General features: G+C 50.9%; 2 protein-coding genes across 4 annotated transcripts in view; one reads left to right on the top strand and one right to left on the bottom strand.

The window, feature by feature from the left end:
- The window catches only part of TMEM132C (transmembrane protein 132C), a 375,242-nt gene extending 356,206 nt beyond the window's left edge, over nt 1-19,036 (top strand). For all 3 annotated transcript variants that reach the window (XM_060311004.1, XM_030859975.2, XM_060311005.1), the window contains exons 6-9: nt 6,223-6,428; nt 8,128-8,401; nt 10,305-10,496; nt 16,276-19,036. In XM_060311004.1, coding sequence (XP_060166987.1) covers nt 6,223-6,428; nt 8,128-8,401; nt 10,305-10,496; nt 16,276-17,439 — 1,836 coding nt within the window. In that variant the 3' untranslated portion in view covers nt 17,440-19,036. The remainder of the gene's footprint in view (nt 1-6,222; nt 6,429-8,127; nt 8,402-10,304; nt 10,497-16,275) is intronic.
- SLC15A4 (solute carrier family 15 member 4) overlaps nt 17,560-19,067 on the bottom strand; it is a 93,011-nt gene continuing 91,503 nt past the window's right edge. The window contains exon 8 of the mRNA XM_030859964.3: nt 17,560-17,655. Within this exon, the coding sequence (XP_030715824.1) occupies nt 17,579-17,655 (77 nt within the window). The 3' untranslated portion in view covers nt 17,560-17,578. The remainder of the gene's footprint in view (nt 17,656-19,067) is intronic.

Consider the following 19,067-nt stretch of genomic DNA (forward strand, 5'->3'; position numbering starts at 1 on the left):
GGACCTACTATACTCAATATTTTGTAATAACCTATAAGGGAAAAGAATCTGTAAAAGAGTGTATGTATATAACTGAATCACTTTGCCAAACCCCTGAAACTACCACAACATTGGAAATCAACTATACTTCAACTAAAAAAAAAAAGCCCTAAAGGAGATGCGGAGCAAATCATGCAGACGCCTAGGGAGGATGCTTCAGATAGAGAGTAAGCAAGTGCAAAGGCCCTGCGGCAGGAGCGTGTCTGGTGTGTTCAAGGACCAGCCAGGGGCAGAGTGAGTCAAGGCGAGGATGAGTGGGAGACACACCTAGGAGAGACGTCAAGGGCCGCATCAGGGAGGAGCTTGGACTCATTCAAGGGTTTTTCCTGAGTTTAAAAGGGGGCCACAATTCACAAAAATTTTTAAACATGAGTCCCAGATTAAGAAGCTGGGAAATGGGGGACTTCCCTGGCGGTCCAGTGGTTAAGACTCCAAGCTTCCAATGCAGGGGGCGCTGGTTTGATCCTTGGTCGGGGAACTGAGATCCCACACGCCTCGCGGTGTGCCCCCCCCCAAAACAAAAGAAGATGGGAAATGTTAGAGAAGCGGTCTCTGTGTTGGATATGCTGTTTGCCCCTCCAGACCCCTCTGCCCTTCTCCCACCCTGCTCTGGGAGGCTAACCTTTGTAGATTACATCCCAGTCATCCTCAGGGTTCCCACGAGGCTGGAGGCAGGGGGAGGCACCCCCAGGCACTGGAGGGTGGGGAAACTGAGGTCGGTCTGTTTTATTCCTCTGGGCGCCTTGCAGCACGGTTGTGAGTTGACATTGGCTGCATTTTCTGCCAAGGTGGGCAGGCCTCTCGAGCAGGGACAGTGCCCAAGCTGGGCACAGACACCAGCCCTTTAAGGGCCCGCCCTAGGCTGGTATCACCTCATTTTAGCTAATTACATCTGCAGAGACCCTATTTCCAAATCAGGTCCTACTCGAAGGTCCTAGATGAGCATGGATTTTGGAGAATGCTATTCAATGCACTACCCCGACCTCTATCTGTGCTGGGCTTTGCCATCTCTTGCTGGTTTCCTTCAACCCCACCCACACCTTTGTAGAGTCCCTCTGTTAAACTCTCCTAAATTTCAGGTAGCACGTACTATCTGTTCCTTGACGAGATGTGCAACGTTCCGGCCTGTCTGAGCGGGCTGCTTTGGGAATGGGCCAAGAGAGCGAGGGCCAGGGCAACTGGCAGAAAGGACTTGAGCTGGTCCACGTCAGAGTCAGCGGCCAGTGGCCTCTCTTGGGGCCCCTTTCCCTGGTCCCCCAGCCCACAGAAATGGAAAAGAACCTAAGACTCACATGGCAGGAAGGGCGATTTCCAAGGCCACAATCTCAGGATATTTTCTGTTAAGACAACACGACTGAAACAGTCTGATCAAATCCTGCACTGACTGTCATAAACCGGTTCTATTCTTCACCCCTCTTCTCCACCTTGGGCAAGCTGCAACCTCAGTGAGCCTCAGTTTTCTCATCTCTAAAATGGGATCCTGATGGCTGTCCAGAGCTCCAGAAAGGACCGAGGGTGAGAATGATGGGGAAAGCACATGACAGGTGTAAAAGCAGGCATCAGGACAGTGTAAGAGCATTTGATAGTTTATGTTAACAGAGCAGGTACACACACTCAGGTGTGCAAGAAATGTAAATCGTTTTTCTGTATTTGAACTTAATTTCTATTCTCAACCCCGAGTCTCCAAAGAGGCAAAACCTATTAGAGTTAGATTTCTGAGCATATGAAGTTGGAAATGCTAATTAGAGAGCCAAGTAGAGATGTTGAATAAGCACTTTTTATCTGGAGGTCGGATGTGGGGAGTTATTAGAGATGGTATTTATATTATACAGAGATGGTATTTAAAGCCTCAGAGCTAAGTGATTACAGGAATGAAAGGAGTATATATGGACTGAATGTTTGTGTGACGCCCCCCAAATACCTATGTTGAGATTTTAAACCCCAGTGTGATGGTCGGAGGCAGGGGTTTAGGGAGGTGATTAGGCCACGAGGGCGGAGCTTTCATGAATAAATTAGCGTTTTTATAAGAGGCTCCAGAGGGCTCCCTCACCCCTTCCACCAAGTGAGGACACAGAGAGAAGACAGCCATCTAGGAGCCAGGAATGGGCCCTCACCAGACACAGACTGTGCCGGCGCCTTCGTATTGGACTTCCCAGCCTCCAGACAGTGAGAAATAAATGAGCGTGGTTTAAGCCCCCGGCCCCGTCTCTGGGTATTCTGTGATTGCAGCCCCAAAGGGCTAAGACAGGATATTTAAGCTGCCACGGAAACACAGAAGAAGGGGCAATTGCAGTATTTCAAGGAGTGAGTCTCTAATTGTGGTCCCCAGACCTGAAGCATCAGCGTCTCCCAGGAACTTGTTAGAAGTGCAAATATCGCCCCCCCCCACACACCAGACCTGCTCAACCTGAGACTTTGGGAGTGGGCCCAGCAGCCTGTGGACACTTGACCGCCTCTGATGCTCGTCCAATTTGAGAACCCGCTTGGCCGAGGGCATCAAGACAAAAATCGCATTGGATGTCGATGGCTGGCCAACAGATGCCTTTTGCTTTCTTCATGGAAAGTGGTCCCCAGCTTCTCCCCTAGGAAGCAGGCAACGTCCTCAGGAAGTTGCCAAGGCCTGAGCGACAACAGAAGGTGTCAGCTGACCGTAGGTCGCTCAGCTGGAACCTACCCCAGCCCCTCCCAGTCCTTAAAAGCAGACATCAGTGGCTGTTTCCACGGCCACCGTGCGTTCAGAAGGGAGAGTTTGAACGTCAGAGTGAGCAGGAGGCCAGCAAGCAGTTTTCTCGGTGGGTAGAAGCTCCCCCACAATGAGAGAGAAAAAAGATTCAGTGTGGTTGGAGAGAGAAAAAAGATTCCCAGAAACGGAGGCATCGGGTTCCTTTTCTGCAGATGAGCAGGCTCGCTTCGTGATACCATGGTTCCCGCTGCCGTAGCCGCTTGGGAAATGATGGATGCATCCTGAGACTTGCCCAGACATTTATGGCATCTTCAGGAGTAACAGTGACAATGGCTCTGTCACGCCCGCCGCTTCGTACCCTTGGCGTTCCCTTAATGATTTATGCATTCTGGAGCGGCCAGGTTCCTTCCCACCAGAGCTCAGAAAGGTAATAAATGAGGAAAGTCAATGGTCTGTAAATTACAACATTGATTAAAGAAGTGATTACTGATATAACTCTTGCTTGGCTCTTATGCTAATGCCTGCCCGGATCCAGGACAGTGTTTACATGCTAATGACAAATCGGGGACAGGGAAGAAAATTGGTTTCCACTCTTAATCAGTACGTACACAGCTTTAAACCACTATTGACCGTGAGTGAGAAGATCCATCCATGTGTTCCCCTCCCACCCGCCCCCTGCCACTGTCCCCAGCAGATGGAGGGAATGTGCTCGGCCCGGCCCTCTCCACCTGCCGCTCCAAACAGAAGTGCGAGCTGAAGATGAAAATCGGGCCCAGGGTGCCCATCCATAGTTCCTAGAAGCCGGGGGAAGAGAGCGCGATCACCAGAGTTCATTGCTCAGCGTTGGATGTTATTTAACCGGGGCCGTGGACACCCCTGAAGGAAATGCTGCTCCTTTCAGCGTGTATAACCTGGACGGGAGACACATAAGCAAATCGGCAGTTACAGCTTAGTGTGGTAATGCGGGGTGAAGAGTCCATGTGTGACTTCATTAACTCTGAAATGCTACACAAAACTGTGTGTATATGCATTTCTAGGGCAAGAATTAGCTTTATGTGTACTCTCAAAGGAGTTCATGACTCCTAAAAGGTTAGGAAACACTGCTCTAGAGCTTTCTGGAAGTTTTCAAATTAACTTCTTGTGTTCTTAACTTCTTTCAAATTAGCTTCCACTGCTCTTGGCTCCATCTCAGTCTTTCACCATATCTCCTTCGCCCCAAGATCTTTGTTTGGTTGTCTTGAAGCAAGTACCCCATGAAGAAAGGGCCATGTTCAGGCATCCATCCAGCTGTCCATCCATCCATCCATCCATCCATCCATCCATCCATGCAGCCACCCATTCATCCATCTATCCATCTACTCATCCATCTATCCATCCATCCATCCACCCATCCATCCATCTGTCCATCCATCCATCCATCTGTCCATCCATTTATCCATCCATCCATCCATTCAGCCACCCATTCATCCATCTATCCATTCACTCATCCATCTATCCATCCACTCATCCATTTATCCATCCATTCATGCATCCATCCATCCACCCACCCATTCATCCATCTCTCCATCTATCCATCCACTCGTCCATTTATCCATCCATCCATCCACCCATCGATCCATCTGTCCATCTATCCATCCACTCATCCATTTATCCATCCATCCATCCACGCATCCATCCATCTGTCCATCCGTTTATCCATCCATCCATCCATCCACCCACCCATTCATCCATCTGTCCATCTATCCATCCATTTATCCATCCATCCATCCATTCAGCCACCCATTCATCCATCTATCCATTCACTCATCCATCTATCCATCCACTCATCCATTTATCCATCCATTCATGCATCCATCCATCCACCCACCCATTCATCCATCTCTCCATCTATCCATCCACTCGTCCATTTATCCGTCCATGCATCCATCCATTTATCCATCCATTCATGTATCCATCCATTCATCCATTCAGTATCCACTTTGCTGAGCTCCCACTTCATGAGCAGCTGGTATGAGGAACCAAGAGATCAAAGAAGAAAAACATGTACTTATTGCCTTCGAGGATTTTACAGTTGAAAATGTGAATTTACACATGGGGCTAGTGTAAATCCCATCCCATAAACTTGACTATGCAAGATGGGTCATGTTTCTCTATAACCCAACTTGATTTCTCTTTTCAGTTTTCAATTCATTATGGCAACGAAACATCATCGGAGGCTAATTTCTAGGAGATTTAACTACTCTCAAGGCCTTGGGGAGGGGGCTTCTAGTCCTCAAGGATTCTGTCCACGGTTCCTAGGGCACACCCATTATCATTCAGAGTCCACACGGGTTACCTCTGATGTGGTCCCACCCCTGTGCACTCTGCTCCTAGCAGCCTCCTCCCAAGGGGCACGGGCATCCTCCAGCTGTTTCTTTGCCACATGACGACATCCGTGGGGCTGTAAACAGATGCATCTTCCTGAGGGTTTAGGCATTGGAACACAAAATCTAGATGCTTGAAGACTTTTATTTTATTTGTCTCTGTGTTTGTTTTCCTTTGTGCTCTGTCTTGTCTCTTTCCTGAGTCCATGATCTTCTAGAAATGGGAACAGTGAAAGGAGGCAATTCAGGGGAAGGAAACATAAGTTGGTCATCACTAATGAGATTCTGCCGTTCACTGGATGAACAGTAACAGTACAGATACACAAACAATCCTAGGGCCTCAGGGGAGGTGCTGCAAACAGGGAGGGAAGGGTGTTCCCAGGGAAAGGGAACTACATGTGCGAAGGCCTGAGCGTTCTCCTGATGGGGAGCCATCAGAGCTGCGTGTGATTGGAGCAGAGAGTGTAGGAACTGGAAGAGCCCTGCTAGAGAGAAAGGCGGTACGAGCCCTTCAGACCCTGGGAGGCTGGATGGGGCGGGACGTGGGTGTGGCTCATCTTCTGAGCAGACATCGGCCTGGAGAACAGACACCTCTGGTGCCCAAATCACATTCCCCGGGTCCACCCAGAGTTCAGTCCCAGCTGCAGTTCTGTGCAGGTTCAAGTTCACTTAGTGATTGCTGCTTCTCTCAGTCTGCTTCTGCTTTCCATCCCAGGGCCTGTGTCTCAGCCTAAAAGTGTGGGAAAGTTAACTCACACAGCAGCCCTCACTCAAAGAGAGACAGGAGAGGAGCGGGTGGATAATACTCCTGCCTCTCATACTGCAGGTGGACAATTCTGTGTGCTTTCCATGAGGCCCAGAAAAATGGAGCCTGGTGGTCACAGCAGCAAATGCAAAGATGTACCTTTCTACCAACGATTCTTGTTTCTCTGATTCCCTCAGTCTGCTCCCTGGTCCCCCTTCCCTGGGGTCACCTCCCAAGTAAACCAACCACACTGAATCCTTGTCTCAGGCTCTGCATTGAGGGGAACCTAGATCAAGCATGTGTGCTTTGCTAGAGAAAAGGACAAATGGCAGAAGGGTGGTCTCCAGGGCCCCAGGAACTTCTCCTCCTCCATCCCCTCTCTGTCTCGGCAGGTGTCCGACCGCTGCGACTACATCTTTGTCAATGGCAAAGAGATGAAAGGCAAGGTGGACACGGTGGTGAACTTCACATACCAGCACCTGAGCGCCCCCCTGCACGTCACCGTGTGGGTGCCCCGGCTGCCCCTGCAGATCGACGTCTCTGACACGGAGCTGAGCCAGATTAAAGGCTGGAGGGTCCCCATCGTGGCCACTAAGAGGTAAGCCCGGGACGGGGAGATGCATCAGAGCTGTGACGGCAACGGCCGTGGAGACTGACCTTAACGCTAAAGGAGCCAATGCAGGGCCCGGTGCAGACTAGGTGATGCTGTTACCATGGTGATGACATGATGCAACGCATACATGCCTACGGCCTAACAGCAACCCTCTGGGGAAACCAAGGCCCAGGGTAACCCAGCCAGGCAGGAAGGCTGCTGAGCGGCTGGGTCAGCATGAGATCCAGTCATTTGCAGTCTGCACGGGCTGCTAGGAAACTGTCTCCTGCAAGTGGTCCCTCCAGGGTGAAGCCACAGAAGTAACAAGATTTTCTAGGCCCTCCACCCCCAGGGAATTTAAGTTTGGGTTTATTTTCTCTAAGCGAAACGGTGAATCCTTTTTCTGTGCTGGATGAATATCTATAAACTTGAAAAGCTCTATGTGTATCAAAATATTGGGGAAAGTCTACTTGCATTTATACTGGACCATGGGGTTGCTGCCTCCTCTTAAACCGAAACAAAAGCCTCTAATGTATTCTGACTCCGGATCGTCTCATGTAGGAGTTTGGGGTCTTATTTTCTCAGCTCTGTGGCCCTCAGTTTAGCTAAATAAGAGTTGTTGCTGAATTCCGGTTTCCTGGGTGGAATCTCCCAGCTTAAACCACCAGCACTATTTTCCCAACAGTCTCCCAGGCACCAGGGTCTTGATTTTTAAGGGGCAACTGGAGTCCATCTCAGGATGGATGAATGGAGCAGTGAAATGGTGAATCCATTTCTACAGGGTAAACTTGAAGGCATTTGTCCTGCCGGGGAGGACAGCCATGACTCCAGCCAAGACTTCAGACCATTTAGTGGTCACGAGTGGCCAAGATACGGGTTCGTTCCCTGTCCCTGAAGAAGGCAGAACTGACACTTGCTGGGTTCAAATCCAAGCTCAGCTACCTTCTTGCTTTGTGAGTTTGGGCCAGCCACCCAATCTCTCTGCCTCAGTTTCCTCATCTGGACATAAGAATAATTAAAGTTTTGCCTCATGGTGTTATGAGATTCAAAGAGTCCATCCGTGCAGAGCTTAGGATAGACACATCTCAAGAGCATCATACCACCCTGCCCAAGAGACCTTTCTACAGTGGTGGAATGTTTTAGACTCACAATGTCCAGCATGGTAGCCGCTAGCACAAGGGGTTATGGAGTGACTGAGAAATTTAGTGTTTTGATTTGCTTAATTTTCTTCATTGAAATTAAGTTGTGAATAGCCATGCATGGTTCTCTGCTACTTTGTGGACAGTGTACGTTTAGTAAATATTAGTTCTTCTATCTTTTATTTGTCAATAAATGTCTTCAAAAGAGAGATGGGATTTTTTGTGGGTTGCATATATCGGGAGGGATAGGATGTGGAGAACTCCTTTGGGTCATGCTGTTGAGTGGAGAGAGATGTTCACATTTTCTTCTCAATTAAGTCTTCCCTTCCTCCTTTGGCAAGTACAATAAAGCTTGCTTCTTTGCATTATTAAACAAAAGAGAGAGAGAGAGAGAGAGGTGTTTCACCCTCTGTGCTGCCCGGTGATAGAGCTGGTGCTCCTGTGTGGTCCTGAGGCTCCTGCCCGGGATGCTGTCTCTTGTAGGTTGACGGGGGCACCTGCCTCGTGACTCCAAGCACCTTGCATCCCATCCCCTGACCTGAGAGCCTCTTCTCTTTTCCCGGCAGGTCCACGCGAGACAGCGAGGATGAAGAAGAGGACGGGCGGCGGGGCCGAGGCTGTGCCCTGCAGTACCAGCACGCCACCGTGCGCGTCCTCACTCAGTTTGTGTCTGAGGGCGCCAGCCCCTGGGGCCGGCCAAGCCACCTGCTCAGTCCCGACTGGCAGTTCGACATCACCCACCTGGTTGCAGACTTCATGAAGCTGGAGGAACCCCACGTGGCCACTCTCCAGGACAGCAGGATCCTGGTCGGGAGGGAGGTTGGCATGACAACCATCCAGGTAGGAAGCCGGAGCTGGGAACTTCTGCACGCCCATCACTGAAGGTGGTACCCAGCCCTGGGGGAGGCTCACTAGGTGGGCGGGTCCTCGTGGCCAATTCCTTGTCCTCGTGATGGCATCCTGGGGCCCCCGAAAGGTGAGCCTGGACCAGCTCTCTGAGCCCCAAGCTCCTTCCAGACAGAATTGAGAAGGTGGTGGTCACACCCCTTAGTGCCGCTATGACCCCCTCACTGCTGCATGCTCCATTCCCACCACCCAACCCGCCCCATCCTGACTCTACTCCTCCACCCTCAGTGCCCCCTTTCCGGATGCGCACCTCCTACACCCTCTTAGAACCTTCCCCCATCTCTGTGCTGCTCTTGCCAGCGACCAAAGAAGGATGCGTCCCTTCTTCCTTTCCTCCCTTCTTTCCTTAGGTCAGTCTGTCATTCTGTCGTACAGTCATTCGACAAACTCTTTTCAAAATCCTACTGCCTTGGGCTTCCCTGGTGGCGCAGTGGTTGAGAGTCCGCCTGCCAATGCAGGGGACACGGTTCGTGTCCCGGTCCGGGAAGATCCCACATGCCGCGGAGCGGCTGGGCCCCTGCGTGTCCGGAGCCTGTGCTCCGCAATGGGAGAGGTCACAACAGTGAGAGGCCTGCGTACCGCAAAAAAAAAAAAAAAAAAATCCTACTGCCTCTTTTGCTCAAGGAAATGTATAGAATGGTGGGATTTCAAAACAGATGACAGGGCATGAGGGCCTTTCAGCCAGCCCATCAAGTCCCACCCTACTGACTCCACCTTTTTTGTTTTTTGTTTGTTTGTTTTTTAATTTTACTGAAGTATAGTTGATTTACAATGTTGTGTTAGTTTCAGCTGTACAGCACAGTGATTCAGTTATACATATGCATATATCCAGTCTTTTTCAGATTCTTTTCTCACATAGGTTATCACAGAGTATTGAGTAGAGTTCCCTGTGCTGTGCAGTAGGTCCCTGCTGGTTATCTGTCTTACAGACAGTCGTGTGTGTGACTCCACCTTTCTGGAATGTGATTCTGGATCCTTTCACAACCACCCCAGGTAGAAATGATAGATACGTTTCTACCATCTCACCTGAGACATCTCAGGTCCTACACGTGGTTTATGAGATGAGGCAGAAAGTAATATTTCAGCAGAGGACACATTGTGCTGGGGGCCCGAAGGGAGAGTCAGCAATTTATAATTCAGGTCTCCCGTTGGTTCCGTAATTCACCTAGAATGGGAGTTGGGCCGCGCAGAGTCAGCCTGTGTGCGACTCTTCACGGGTCCAGGCAGCAGGATCGTCGTGCACGGTTGACCAGGTTGTGTGGTACGCAAGAGAGCCTCATCCAAACGGGGAGGGGCATTTCCTTTCAAAGACAGAATGAAGGGCTTCCCTGGTGGCGCAGTGGTTAAGAAGCTGCCTGCCGGTGTCGGGGACACGGCTTCGTTCCCTGGTCCGGGAAGATCCCACATGCCGTGAAGCAACTAAGCCCGTGCGCCACAACTACCGAGCCTGCGCTCTAGAGCCCGTGAGCCACAACTACTGAGCCCACGCGCCTAGAGCCTGTGCTCCGCAACGAAGGTAGCCCCCGCTCGCTGCAACTAGAGAAAGCCCAAACGCAGCAACAAAGACCCAGTGTAGCCAGAAATAAATTAATTAATTAATTTTAAAAAGACAGAATGGATTTTAATTTTTATGTCCATTTTCCAAAAGATAGAGCTAAAGTGTCTCCGGGGAGGGGTGACTTTATCTGATTCTCACAAAGGCCCAGTTCGGGCTAGTGCATATAGTGAAGTAGATGTGTGGCTCCTTCACACTGTATTCCGGACCTTGTTTAGGATGGAGGGAAAGGTTCCAACATCCAGAAGCAGGTGTGACGGATTTATCTTGTGTCCTGCCCAGGTGCTGTCCCCATTGTCTGACTCCATCCTGGCCGAGAAGACAGTAACCGTGTTAGATGACAAAGTCTCGGTGACAGACCTGGCCATCCAGTTCGTGGCTGGGCTGTCTGTCACCCTTCACCCCAGCACAGAGAACAGCAAGGCCGTCACGGCTGTGGCCACAGCTGAGGAGCTGCTGCGAACCCCCAAACAGGTAGGGGCCTGGATGCCAGAGGTCGAGGGGAGCAAGGCTGGTTGCCACACCTGATTCAGCCAAAGGGGAGGGAGGTGGGAGGAACTGGGACAGGGTGGCCAAACCACATTCCAGGATGGAGTGATTCGGGCTGTGTAAAATGCACGTGGTTACGTCATCCAAGAAGCGGGGTCTGTGATGAACCAGAATAATGGTACCCAGTGCACGGGGATGGATCAGTCATCTGTGCAAAGAACTGTCAGAAGCCTAGCAGCTTAAGACAGCAACCACTGTCGTTCACGGTTCTGCGGGTCAGGAGTCCAGGTGGGCTCAGCTGGGTGCCATGCTCCTGGGTTCACAGGCTGAGAGCAAAGCCTCTTATCAGGAAGCTCTGGGGAAGAATCTGCTCCTGCACTCACTGGTGTGGTTGGCAGAATCCAGCTCTGCGCAGCTGAATGCCTGAGGTTTTTGTTTCTTCGCTAGCTGCTGGCTGGGAGCCTCTCTGCACCCCCCACCCCGCCCCCCGCCATCATCTTCAGAACCAGTAACGGTGCATTGAGTTCTTCTCGTGCTTTCAACCTGACTTTCCCTCTGCCACCAGCCAGAGAAACTCCTCTGCTTCCAAAGGCTCCTGTGACTACATCAGGCCCACCCAGCTCAGCCAGGCAGCTCTCCCTAACTTCAACTGTGCATATAACATCATCATCGGGGGGACATCTCGTTTTGTTCCCAGGTTCCAAGGACTAGGGTGGACCATTCTAGAAATGCGGCACGTTGCTACCTGGTATGGTTCCAGAGCATCACCAACAGGGAGCTGGAGTAGGTTCCCATCCTGGTCCAGCTCCCAGTGCTGGAACCTCTGCTCACCTCTCCTGGGGGCAGGAAACTGGCATGGCATTTGCTGGTTTAGAAACAGCGGAGCGAGCAAAGTGGGGAGACAAAGCAGAAAGCACGAAGCTATTTGCTGAGAACTGGTAATTAATCAGGGGATAACTGACATTGCCACCTCCCTGGCATGGGGCAAGGCCACCCACCAGTATCCAGCCTCACCCATCTGTCTTCATTGGCTGATGGTAATTGGAGGGCCCGGGCGCTGCCTAAGGGGATCTATGGATGGAGTTCATTCAGTTTGCAAACATGACTCTTGAAAGAATAGGAGATCTAAATCATGCCTGGACGTGTGTTAGTTTAAGTATTTCAGAATTTCTCATCTTTGGGGAATTGCGTTGGCTTCTCCTGAGACAACCCCTACGTTCCAGCCTGGCTGTCATGAGCTAATGGAAGGACTTGGTCTCAATCCCACAGCAGGGATGATGGAGATGGAGGTTGGCAAGCCCACGAGGTTCTGAGGGCTTAATTCGGATTGCCTGCCGTTCATGGGGGCTTGTTTGATGTTCAGTTCATTCTCCGTCTAGAGTTGATGAAGAAAAATGAACTCAAGGCGAAAAGTCAGCCACGATGAACTTGCATGCTGCGTTAACAAGGTTTTATCGCAGCCCTTGGAGTGTGGAAGGCTGGCCCCTTGTTCTTGATATTTCCAACTTTGAAATACAAAATCTGAAAGATGGCTATGCCGTGAATATGAGGCAGTTGCATTATACTCCCCTGTGCCCTACCAGTGCCGAAGAAGGCTAGGCTGGTGAAGTGAAATGAGGTCTCCCCCGGCGTGAATGCGTTCGACTGAGGCTTTAGAAGGGGGGCCGTCCCACTGTATGATTTGTAAGTTGATGAAGCTGAAGGAGAGGAGGGCGGTGAGGAAAATTCCTGAACCAGTCGTGTCTTAGCTTTGATCCCCCAAAAGGCTGAGCCTGAGATGAGGATCCACCTGCAAGGACTGCATGTGGGCGGTGAAGGGAACACCAGAAGGGCGTCGGGAAGTGAGGGAAGGAAGGGAAGACAGCCAGAAGAGTGTGTTCCCAACTCAGCCACCACTGTGGGCTGCTGGAGCCTGGGTCTCCTGGGGAAACCATCAGCCAGTGTAGAAAAGGCTGGAGAGTCATTGTACCTGAGGTCAAGGAAGCTGGGATATGTATGACACCTCCCGTCAGCCCTTAGTGGAGGGCTGCTTCTGGAGGGTGTTAATTTCTCGGCATTTCTGGCTGCGGGCATGACCACATGGGTTCCAGAGGCCAGAATGCCCTCAGGCCAAACCACCTTGCGGGCTCGACAGCTGAAAGTTAAGCAGGCGGGTATTGTAGGAAAGTGGGCAGGTGCCAACAGCACGCACACACCACCTTTAGACTTCGTGAACGTTCTCACTCCTAACAGGAAGCTGGTGATAGTCTGGGCTTTTCCTTACAAGTGATAGAGGCCTAACTCGGGCTGGTTGAGTCAGACGTCAGAGTTTATCAGTTCATGTCCAAGCATGGGCATCTTCAGGTAAAGCTAGATCCAGACGCTCCAGTGGTGTCATCAGAAACCTTCCTTTTTATTATTGGCGCTTGTCCTCAATTCTGGAAGATGGCCAGCCCTTATTTCTTTGACTATGGAAGTTCTCCCATATTCTTGGCTTCTGGAACTCCTAACAGAAAACCATTGGTCATTCTCATTCTCTTTCTCATTCCTTTCAACCTTCCTTTCCTATGTTTCATCTCTTTATACTCCTGTGGGTTACATTCTGGGTAAGTTTCTTGGCTCAGTCTCCCATTACACTAATTCTCTCCTCAACCATGTCTAATCTGCTGTTCAAACTATCCACTGAGTAATTAATTTCAACCAGAGTATTTTTCATGCCTAGACGTTCTGTGTGGTTCTTTCCACAGCTACCTGTTCTTTTTCTGGTGACTCCCACTCTTTCAGTGTAGTTTCTACTCCTTTTTACTCTCTTTAACTATTTTTTTTTGGCTTATTTTTGTTGTTGCTTTGTTTTATTTTATAGTCTTTTTCATTTGTTTTATTATCTCGAATCCTTCATCTGCTGATCTTTCTATGTGAAATTTTTATGGTTTTCTCTCATAGTAGAGCCTTCCCTCCTAGGGACTGTAATTTTTTTTATCATGAGCACCTCTTGAGCTGTAGTTGCTTTGTTTTATATGGTTCCTGAGGAATTCCTGTGCAGTTTTGCGTGCGTATGGGTCCAGTTTCAAGTAAATGTCTTGCAGCTCCTTCACCACCAGGTGTTATAACTTCAGACTCGCCACTCCTGGGGAAGGGGTGAGGTTCTGATTTCCAGGGGAGACATTTTCGCACCCAGTGCTCAGCACACAGACAAGCATCACTGATGTGCCTCTGGCCCAGTGGGTAGGCTTTCTCACCTGCATATGTGGAGAGGAGTCCTGGCTTTACGTAAAAGGTTTCACCCCCATCTGACACATGCCTAGGTGGGCATCACCATCCCAGCCACTGGCTGGTAGGTCTTCTGAGCAGCTCTGCACGCCCTCAAGCTGTCTCAGTAACAGTTACCTATTTGTACCACTCTAGTATGCCTTCTCTTTTCATTTCTGATTCCTGGAAATTTGCATCTCTTATTTGTATATTTTTACCTAGTTTTCTACTAGTTTATACTTAGCCAGTCTTCTTTCTTGTTGGGACATGCTCTTAAGATTCTCTCTCTCTCTCTCTCTCTCTCTCTCCATTCCAGCTTGCATCCCAACTCAGTAGTTCCAGGGGAAATAAATTCTGCTCTAATTCCAACAAAAGCCCAGAGGTCATGTCCCATTGGCTGGTTTGGGTCATGTGCCTCTTTCTGAGCCAATCACTGTGAAAAGGGTAGTAAAATGTTCTGATTGGCCAGACCTTGGACATATGCCCACCTCTGGAACTGGAGAGGCCGGTGCTCCCACCCATACTCCTCAAGCTCTGAATGGAGAAAAGGCATGGTTCTGAAAGGAAAATTAGTGTTCTAGCCCCCGTCGGAAAGGAGGAATGGAAACTGGTCAGGCCAAATAGATGTCCATCCCAGACCCTATGGTTTAGGTATTCACATTCCCACTTTCATCTGGGGAAACTGAGGCCCAGAAGAATTGGTTTAAAGAAAAATGTTCCCGGGGAAATAGTGAATCCATGTATTTAATTCAAAACTCCCACTTCAAACCCTCTGCCCTTTGCCATGGTGTCCAGAGGCCAGGATTAGAGGAAACACAGGATCCTTTGCCCGCAACAGACCCCTGGGGTTCCGTTAGCTCTTCCCAACCATGAGATCACTGCCCATTTCCTTCCCCGCCTCTGCACCCTGCTTCACCTTCATAACATCCAGCAGATTGTCTAGCAGGAGCTATCCCGGCCATTTCACAGCCAGGGCCAACCCATCTCCCTCCTAATCTCTAGTCACCTTCCTTCCTCCCTGTACACTGAACTGTACATTAAAAAGTAAAACGTAGGGGCCTTCCCTGGTGGCGCAGTGGCTGAGAGTCCACCTGCCGCTGCAGGGGACACGGGTTCGTGCCCCGGTCCGGGAAGATCCCACATACCGTGGAGCGGCTGGGCCCGTGAGCCATGGCCGCTGAGCCTGCACGTCCGAAGCCTGTGCTCCGCAACGGGAGAGGCCACAGCAGTGAGAGGCCCGCGTACCGCAAAAAAAAAAAAAAAAAAAAAAAGTAAAACTTACGGAATTCCCTGGCGGTCCAGTGGTTAGGACTCTATGTTTTCACTGCTGAGGGCCTAGGTTCAATCCCTGGTTGGGGAACTAAGATCTCACAAGTAATGCGGCACAGCCAAAAAAAATTAAAAACTTAACACATCAAACCTATGCAGAGCTAACATCCCAGCCCAGCTCCAGGAAGCATCCCAGCCTGCCACGATGAACAGCCGTGTCTTGTTTATTCTCTGTCAGTCTTCTGTCCACGACTACTCAGTGTGTGGCACACGGCCTGACACAGAAGAGGCTTTTAATACATGTCCTTGACATGCTCAGATGAATGAAAATGGGACCACTCAACGCCTGTTCTTAGAGGACAGGGAAGAATTCCAGACACATCACAGTTGCTTCCTTCAGTCCCTGGCCTGGTCAGTGACCTCAGAGTCAAAGGCAGCCAGGAGATTGACTACCAGCCATGCCTAAGACTCGAGATGAACTGGCTGGACTCACACCCAGCTCTGTCACTTAGCGGTGGAAACCTGAGTGAGCCTTGGGTCCCCCCTGTGATCCAGGCTACTCACCTGCAGAATGAGAAATATAGATAATAGTGTGTACCTTGTATACTGTTGTGGTGATGAAATGAGTCGATAATGAAAACCACGTAGAACAGTGGCTGGTACCCAGGAAGCACTATGGACACCTTAGCTACCATCATCACCGTGGTGGCTGGAATAATGGCGCACCATAGATGGCCACGTGTGATTCCTAGACCCTGTGAATACGGCACCTGATGTGTCAAAGGGGACTTTGCAGATGTGATTAAGGATCTTGAGATGGACAGATTACCATGGAGTATGCGGAGAATGGAACATACTGAACTCAATGTCATCACAAGGGTTCTGATAGGCGGGGGGGACATCAGAGCGAGGCGTAGGATAATGTGAAGACCCAGCAGACGCACTCAAGTGACGTCACTGGTGATAAATTCAGTGGAGCCTGGATTCAGTGAGGGCTTTCTGTGGGGTCTTTTCCCTGGGTAAGGATTACACTGGAGCGGTCACTGCCTGTCTACGTTAGTTCTTGTTTCCGTTAAGGTGATTCTCGGACCTTGATATAAAACCTGGATTTTTTCCCCCAGGTGCATCAGCCACCAGGTCTGGATTTTAAGTCCTGCCCCTAAGTCTTTGGGTTCTGTTCTAGCATGGCAGCAGGCGCGATCCCCAGAGAAGAGGCGTCCGCCCCCCTCGCCTCCCCGTGGCTTTCTAACTGCCCCTCTCCCTGCAGGAAGCCGTGCTCAGCACTTGGCTGCAGTTCAGCGATGGCTCAGTGACGCCCCTGGACATCTACGACACCAAGGACTTCACCCTGACCGCCACGTCCCTGGACGAGGCCATCGTGTCAGTCCCCCAGCCCCGCTCGCCCAGGTGGCCCGTTGTCATGGCCGAAGGGGAAGGCCAGGGACCCCTGGTCCGAGTGGACCTGACCATCGCGGAGGCTTGCCAGAAATCCAAACGCAAGAGCGTCCTGGCCGTGGGCGTCGGCACTGTCAGGGTCAAGTTCGGCCAGAATGACGCCGACTCCAGCCCCGGCGGGGCCTACGAGGAGGCCGAGATGAAGAACCACGCCAGCGGCCGGCGCCAGAAGGGCCAGGAGGGGCCCTGGTACGGCAGCTCCTCCGCGGAGCGCGACGACGGGGCCCCCCGGAGGGGCAGCCCCACGGCCAAGTCGCTGCTGGACAACAAGGTGGGTAAGAACAGCCGGCTGGACGGGGCCCGGCTGGCGGGCGAGGGCCAGCTGCAGACCATCCCCATCGACTTCGCCAACTTCCCGGCACAGGTGGACCTGCCGCGGGCGGGGGGCGGGCCGGGGGCCGGCGACCTGGTGCAGGCGCCCCGCGGCCTGAGCGACCTGGAGATCGGCATGTACGCCCTGCTGGGCGTCTTCTGCCTGGCCATTCTCGTCTTCCTCATCAACTGCGCCACCTTTGCCCTCAAATACAGGCACAAGCAGGTGCCCCTGGAAGGCCAGGCCTCCGTGACCCACTCGCACGACTGGGTGTGGCTGGGCAACGAGGCGGAGCTCCTGGAGGACGTAGGCGACGGGTCCCCCCGGCAGGACGAGCACACGACCGTCATAGACGAGAGCGACCGCCTCCTGCTCAACGGAGGTTCCCAAAAGCACGGGCACAGCCAGGTCCCCAGGCCTGCCGACTCCGGGGACAGACAGGGCAAGGACCAGAAGCTCGAGCCCCTGCACTCACCCACCTCCAAGAGGAAAAAGGTGAAGTTCACCACCTTCACCACCATCCCCGCGGACGACAGCTGTCCCACCGTGAACTCCATCCTCGGCGGGACCGACGAGGACATCCAGTGGGTGCGCCAGGACGTGGGCGTGGGCGCCCCCAAAGAGCTCAGAGAACACCTGGAGAAGTTCAAGGACAAAGCCTAGGCCCCTCTGGCCGAAGGGCCAGTGCTTGGACACCCTCCTTCGGTTCCAGAGTAGCTCTGGGGCTGAACAGGGAATCGTTGGGGTCCCCCTTCGAAACCAGTTGGAAATTCTGAAGCCGGAAAGGGACGTTTTTTTGTAATCAGAGGTTGATGACGACAGATGTTCTCAAGTTGGCGGAATAAACTCGGGGAAGGGAGCTTCTTGGAGACGTTTGACCTGCGCAGGGCCAAATTGGGAAGGTTATTTTATGAGTCAAAATATAACCCAGACAAGCTACCAAAAAGTATTTGTTAAAAAAAAAAAAAAGCAAAAAGACAAATAAAACGACAAGTAATCATCTGTTTATATTTCTAATAAAGGAGCAAAATATATTAAAACTAGGGCCTGCTAAGAGACATTTTCCGTTTTAATTCAGTATTCCTTTCCTATTCCGAGGACAGCCTTGGACTGTCACCCTGGGCTTGGGGAGGAGACGTTTCTGAATATTGGTTGCCTCTTGGGATAGACCTGAGGAGTTTTACATCTCTACTTAATAATCTTTTCTTCTTCCACATTCTCTTTTTTCCCCTCCTGTTTTTCTTTTCGTGTCTTAGACTTCCATTTGATTTATATTTAATGTCTATTCCTGAGGACCCAATGGTATATTTTCCTAAATTAAACAAATTATATTCCTAAACATCAGATGAATGCTTAGAAACGATGTCAGTTAATCCACTCTTTAAGTATTACGTTTGATGCTTTTCTGTATCCCTCCAGCCTTGTTGATATTTGCTGGGTTTTCTACAATCAGGGGAGTTCTCAGAGCCTTTGGGGGGATGGGGGAAGATGCCTTCACCCATCCCCACTACACCCACCACAGGGCCAAAGCCAGTGGGTAGGACACTGGCAGAGGCTGGACCCGTGGGACACAGCCAATAGCACAGAGCCCAGCCAGGTTCCCCTGACCCCTCCAGGACTCCATCACTGGTGTCGTGCGGATGCTTCTCCCGGGGAAGATGAGGTCCGATCCACAGGAGAGAAACCAGACCCAAGAGTAACGAGCACGAGCCTCACAGGGTAGATCTATCCCGAGACATGCTGCTATTGCCAAATGAACAAGGATAAAAAAAAACTGAGGGTTTTCCCGTTGTTTTTCTTACTTCGTTAGGCAGGTTATACCAGCATAAACGGAAAACACGAAAATCTACGTTAGATTGTCAATCAGCTGTGCTTTTTGGTACCAGCCTAGTCGTGTAGCAGCCCATTGCAAAATGCACTCATCCAAAGTGAAGTGTACGAGGCAGAGGAGACCACGAGGTAGGGGCACAAACCCCAATACTCCGTTCTGTCCGCAGCTGCTGGGGACGAAGCCGCCCGGCTGTCACGTGATGCTCTCCGTGGGGCGGCGCCCGCAGATACCGGGAGGAATGCTTCCTGTGTTTATTTTTTTAATTACTAAAATCGATAGCTAAGAAAGGGTCCTCGAAGCCTCAATAACCTTAGCTGGACCTTTTAAAAAGATATTTCTAGCACATATTAGAGACGGGAAAAAGGAGCTATTTATTTATACCTGTGATGCCAATTGTCATTAAAACATTTTCCATGGCTTGACAAGTCAGTATCTTGTGGGCTGTCTCTTATTTCACTGA

The sequence above is a fragment of the Globicephala melas genome, chromosome 13 (assembly GCF_963455315.2).
Source record: "Globicephala melas chromosome 13, mGloMel1.2, whole genome shotgun sequence".
Classification (NCBI taxonomy): Eukaryota; Metazoa; Chordata; class Mammalia; order Artiodactyla; family Delphinidae; genus Globicephala; species Globicephala melas.